General features: G+C 46.1%; 1 protein-coding gene across 2 annotated transcripts in view; it reads left to right on the top strand.

Annotated features, from left to right (window-relative positions):
- Positions 1 to 6,000, top strand: part of LOC144148912 (cytochrome P450 2C30-like) — a 74,997-nt gene that overhangs the window by 61,983 nt on the left and 7,014 nt on the right. Inside the window, exon 8 of one of the 2 annotated variants that reach the window (XM_077680441.1) lies at positions 5,464 to 5,654. The exons of the other annotated variant lie outside the window; for it this stretch is intronic. Coding sequence (XP_077536567.1) covers positions 5,464 to 5,654 — 191 coding nt within the window. The remainder of the gene's footprint in view (positions 1 to 5,463; positions 5,655 to 6,000) is intronic. 2 annotated transcript variants of the gene reach the window in all.

The raw sequence follows: 6,000 nt of genomic DNA, 5'->3' as shown, positions 1-6,000 counted from the left end.
TTTGACCACGCCAAATGTTTCTCCTGCAATCACAAAAGTATCTGGACTGAAAACCTTTCTGGCTTTGAGTCGTGTGTGTTTTAGCCCCCATAATATTTTTCTGGTCGTGTGACCCAAATGGACTCTAGCGCAGCACTGCAATTCAGCTGCCTATTTCTTGGAACGTTGGTTGTCAGTCGGCAGTAATGCCAAAAGCAGATCATCTTTATCCCAGATGCAAGAACACACACAGCCTCATTACCGGGAACTCTAGCTAAGCCACTTCACCTTCGGTCAACCCTAATCCAGTACCGTGTTTTATTTCTCGTGAATGAGCTCACACAAGAAGCTATTTGAATGGCTGACTCGTCCTAGCCGGAGGTAAGGTCATACGTGGAAGCGCATAAAATATGTTAGAAGAAACGCTGCTCCTGCTTTATCGTGCGCCCTGCTTCCACGCCTCGTCGTGTTAGCAGGAAGGAGCGGATCTCTCCGCCTTTTATCACGATGCGCAGGCTGCGCGTAATTTGGCGATGTACCTCTACAAAGCCTACGGCATTTGAAACCATATTTCTTGTTTGTTTGCTAAGTTATGACAAGACCGAGTGTAATAAATTATAATAATTAACCCTTTGCGATGCATGAATGATTTATCAATAACTTCTCGTCTTTAAGTGTCGTGCAGGCAAAACCATTTCACAAAGCACGTAGTGCTCCCATGCCTCCGCATAGCGACAGGCTTCGTGCTACTAAATTAACGCCAGTTGGAATTTGTCAAGCATGTGACAACTAAGTAATTATTCTTGAGTCGATAATACACACAATGCACGTTGATTGTAATTCAGAATAGCTGAAGGAAAACAATTTATAAAAAAACAAAGTGTTAGGTTCCCCGCGCCATTGAAAAAATCACGACGGGGAAGATCTACCCTAAAGATACGACTACCATGAAGCGCATTTGGTTTCTGCCCAAGTGTTCCATTACAGGAAAGCATCTCTTATTCCCAGGCCTAGTTTTATACATGGGAGATAATTAGAGGCATAAGATCAGGAGCGGAGGGAACACAGGCATGGTATATATGTTTACTGAAAGCATAATATCATATTTTCGGATATGGAGGCTGTTTCCGGACACGACTCTAACTCCTCCTCTTGTGATGTACTTCGTTTGTTACTGGCCAGCCGGCATGACTGGTTTACCGTAAAACAAACTTGCCTCTTCACAGCAGATGAAGTTTTGAAGCCAACAAGCTAGCTTAGGTGGCAGGTAGCAATGTGTCCTTTCTGGAACCTACGCGAAATAGCGTATCTTGTATTTGTTCCTGAGTATATGAGCTACCTGCTTTTAAATTTCTGATCAGCATTTGTGATCAATGTTGAAGGACAACACGATCGTATCATTTATTTCCTATACTTTTAGCGGTTTTCGGGCAGGTACAGAGTGGGAGGAATCACACATTTCGCGAACGAATTAAGCAAAGAATCAAACCAAACAAATGACAAAAAGTACATTTCGAGCTCTACATATGATTGGACAGTTGTTCCGTCAACAAACATTTTAAATGCAGAGCATTTCTTAGCCTCGCCTGTTCCTGCGTCGGACGGCGTCCACAGCTCCGCGTCCGCAGCAGGTGCGCGCATGCGTCGTAGTCAGCCCGTTCGCTCCGTCGCGGTCTCTGCGTAACAGGTGCGTGATAGCAGCGCGGTGGCGCGTGGAAGGGCGCGCGCTGCTTGCGCATGCGCGCTCTCCCCACGTACAGCTCTCCCTCTACTGCGCGCGCTGCTAATATAAAGCGGCTAGCGGACGCTCGTGCTTTAGTCACTGCGTTGCTCCTTCCTTCCTTGGTCGACGCTCGCTCCCACGTTTACTCGTGTCTGCTACTCCAGCATCACGGAAGAAGCGATGGAAGCAACACTGCCTTCAACCAGTACTGAAGCCCCAATGCTCTGCATTTACTCGTGTTCCCCTCGCGGGAAGGCGTGGGAATTTTTTGCATCAAGGGTATACCTTCTTCTATTTGGTTTAGCGAGACATGTGGCTATTACCGGTGTTTTGCGGAGCGCACTTTGACTAGCTCAATTCACTGAAGTTGAGTCATCTGATGTTGCTGGCGAGGTACCCATGTTATACGCCTCGAGATTCGCGATCGCTGCGCCGCCTGCCGCCGCTTCTCCGCGGCGTTTGCGGGATTAGCGCTGCGTGGCTGATAGGTGGTCACGCAGTGTTTTGGTTCTCTTTCGCTTCTCTTTGCCTTTCCTCGCACTAAACAACTTGTTATGGTGACGTCTGTAAGCTAACTGCACGTGTAGGGTGCTTAAAAAAACAGCTGCGTCTTGGTAGAGCGCTCGAACGCCAACAAGAGCTACCCGGGGAGGCGGTTCTGCGCGCTTCTTGGCCGCTCTTGCGGTCGTCGGCGACGGCAGCAGCATCTCACCGCTGTCACCTTCGAACACGTCAGCACAAGTGAATTCTATTTATTGTCACCTCGTTTAGACCTGACATTGGCACTGTAAGAGGTTGGTTCTTTTTGCAGCGCAGAAAACAAATGCGGCTTTGCTTCGAATATGTACGTCGTAGAAAAATATGTTTCGGGGATGTGATAACCAAATAGCTCACAAAAACTTGTTCCTTTTATTGGAATATAAGCCACGCGAAAATGTTAAGCACACTCAAAGGCTGTGCATTGTCAGATATGTGCCCACTCATGTCTTATAGTAAGAACCAAGGTATATGTTAAATGAAACCACGGGAAAATGAATGGTCTGCGAGTCAGGAATAAATAGAATAGTCGTACGGGAATGAAAAAAAAAAACGAGAGCAGCTTCTAAAATGGTAAAGACGTTTATTTGATCAAGGTGGTATTCACCAGACCAACTAGATGCGAAATGCACTGATATTTCGCTAGACAATAAGGGGGGGGGGGTGAGGAGGAGGACGCTCAACTATCGTTGTTTACAAATGCGGAGCGAAATCAACGAATGAACGTTTTAGTAATCACACAAGCTGCGTGTTCACTTTTCGTTTGTTTTTCGCCTTCAACGAATGGCTGATCACTCGGCGGACGCATTTTTTGAAGAATACAGGGTAGGCAGTTCACAAGAAATACCAGGTTGAAAGAGTTGATTGATTGATTGCAGGGTTTATCGCGCCGACGCAACGGAGACGATGAGGCACGCCGTAGTGGAGGGCTCCGGATTGATTTTGACCACCTGGAGATCCTTAACGTGCGCCCAAATCTCGTACACACGGGCTCGTTGGAAGAGTGTCGTATCTGATAAGGGTCTCTGATTTAGGTTTATGCTAGATTCTGCAGTCTCTCTGTGTCATACGACGATGTTTCGAAGAAGAGTTTGGTCGCGGACGCGGATTACTCTATAAGCCCATCTTCGCGCTTCTCGTGGAGGATAAATGTAACAGATGAATCTTTGCGAGCGCTCACCTCGGGACAAGACGACCCAGCATTAAATTTGTCGTCGTGTGCTGACTCCGGAGTGTAATTTTGCATTATCCATCGTACTTCTTTGGTACAATGTTTGCGAAATTTATGCCGCATTGGCTTTTTCAGGGTACTGATCAATATCTGATATGTGATATTGGCAAGCGTAACTTGCGTGCTGTCAGGTATGAGTGCTCCGCTGCATTTTGTAGTGCACAAAGTCGATTTACATCATAGTGTGTATGGCCGCAACATGACCATCGGAGGAAACACTGCTTACGGAGACACTGCCATTAAATTTCAGGGCAGGAGATTGCAATCAGCTGCATGCAAATGCTCGCTTCGGGACGCCGGCCTGTGACACACGCCCGGCGCTCATATAGATCTTTCTAAGATCGCGTCATAAACGTTTATACTCTCGTGAACACACCAGGCTTGCAAACAGAGTGCCTGCTCCACGTTATTCGGTATTTCGAACGCGGACAAACGGTAAATCGCTGTCTTGAACGAGCCCCAAAAGCAACGGCGACAGGGGGGAGCGGGCCGGGGACTCCCGCGCCTGCTTTCGAAACGGGCCGCTAGAGGGATTTCAGTGGCGCCCCTACAGGCCGCGCTCGAGGCGTATAGTAGCATATTTCAAAGAATGGCGTGGGGCAGTTTTACTCCCCTTAGGTCTGACTGCTGGGGTTGCATGTGACAACTTTCTTTTTAAAAATATAAGTTTTCGTTTACCAGATTCCCATATTTTTTCCAGGATCTTTGTAATTGCGTTTTTTTAATGGTTAAACAAAGATACTTTAGTTTTTTCTTGCGGATAAGTTTCTTGCTGCTTACAAAGAATGCAAAAGACAGCGGTACTTTTTTTTCCGAAATGAATTTACGAATTCCGTTTGGAACCCCACAATTAGAATTGCTTCTGTTGAAAACGGAGGAACGGGTGAGCTACAGGAGAGGGCCACTTTACGGCGTCGTCAGTGGCAAGCATCGTTGCAAAAGCAATAATGATGGTTGCACGCGCCCCCGTCCCCCACATCCGATCAGTTGCTACTAGCACTGTCATCGTCTTCTTTTGATATTCGCTCTATATGTGCAACGACTTCCAATGATGAATGAATTTTTGATCATCTGTTGTTTTCACGTGGCGGTATAATATACAGTCGTCCGCAAATAAGCGCCCCTCTACTCGTGTATCTAAATAATCCGCCTAATTATGAATATAAAAAATATTGCTGGCCCAATACCGACCCTTGCGGTGCCCCCAAAAAATCCCGTAACCTGTGAAAATGCTCACCAATACCATCAACAAACGGCAGTGCATTGGACAAACATTTTGAATCTAGGGAAGTATTTGTAGCTTAACACCAAGGTCATAAAGCTTGACGATGAGCCTTTTGTAGCCTAAGCTGCAGACCGAAGTGACTACTGTATATTATTTCTTAAAAATAAATGTGGGAAATAGTGGAGCATTGTGCAGCGCCCGTGTGGTGAGATGTTAACTTGGTGTATATACGGCAGTTAACTTCTCCTCGCCATCCTTCTTGTACACATACAGTATATGGGGAAAATTTGTGTCCATACTCAGGGTAAAGTTCTTAGTAGCGCGTAAAAATAGGGCGGATACCTGTTTCTCAATTTCGCTCTATTGGAAGGGTGGATCGGTTTTCAGAAAAGCTAAATAACATCTATATCATTGATAGCTTGCTCCGAATGGACTTGAAGGTGTCACAGCTTTTTGTCGCGCCTCGTCATTCTAAGGTAAACAAAAAAATGATGCTCATGATGTTGATTATGATGATGAACTGGGAGAACACGACGAACTGCGAAGACGATGAAAACGTGGAAATAATGTGAAAGGAATGCGCGCATTTTCACTGTTTTACACTTGCTCGGTTTTCATTTGCACCCTTGATTTGAAGTACACTTCGAAATATATAGATCAAAAGTTTTTAATTGGCGCAAATCATATTTTCACCCTACAGCCTCTTCTTTGACAGTAAAAAAAACAGACTGTATATACGGGCCGTTTATGTTTGTCTGTATCTCACAGGTGTGCAAAGGACGTTGTCATTGATGGCTTCTTCATTCCAAAGGGCACAGTTGTGCTTCCTAACATATGGGCCGTTCACCAAGATCCAGCTCTTTGGAAGGAGCCTGAAAAATTTATGCCTGGTCGCTTCTTAAACGACGATGGATCCATCATCTCCCATAAGCCAGAGTGTTTGATTCCATTCTGTCTTGGTAGGTATACGGGGAATGGTTGTTTAATTTTGGACACTGCGTATAAATTAAAATCTGCTGCGTAAACAAATCCAGTCATAGGGAGGTGGCTGAAGTTATCCTATGGCGCCTGAGAGCTCAGTGGGGAGATGAAGGCGAGAGCATCAATGTCCAGTTGTGCGTCGGAGAGGCATTCCTTCGGACACGCGTTGTGGAAAGTCTTCAAAATCTTGCAGGGTGAGGCCTTTTCGTTGCGATCCGCCCGGGCGCTTTTGATTGGCTTTGATCTGCCTCCTATGCGTTCCGCCGTCGCTTCGGCTCTCCGCTTTGTAATGGGACAGCTGATGACGACAGTGAAATTTCCTAC

The sequence above is a fragment of the Haemaphysalis longicornis genome, unplaced genomic scaffold, assembly GCF_048455015.1.
Source record: "Haemaphysalis longicornis isolate Haplotype H1 unplaced genomic scaffold, Haemaphysalis longicornis Haplotype H1 scaffold_8, whole genome shotgun sequence".
NCBI lineage: Eukaryota > Metazoa > Arthropoda > Arachnida > Ixodida > Ixodidae > Haemaphysalis > Haemaphysalis longicornis.
This window is presented reverse-complemented; position numbering and strand designations above follow the sequence as displayed.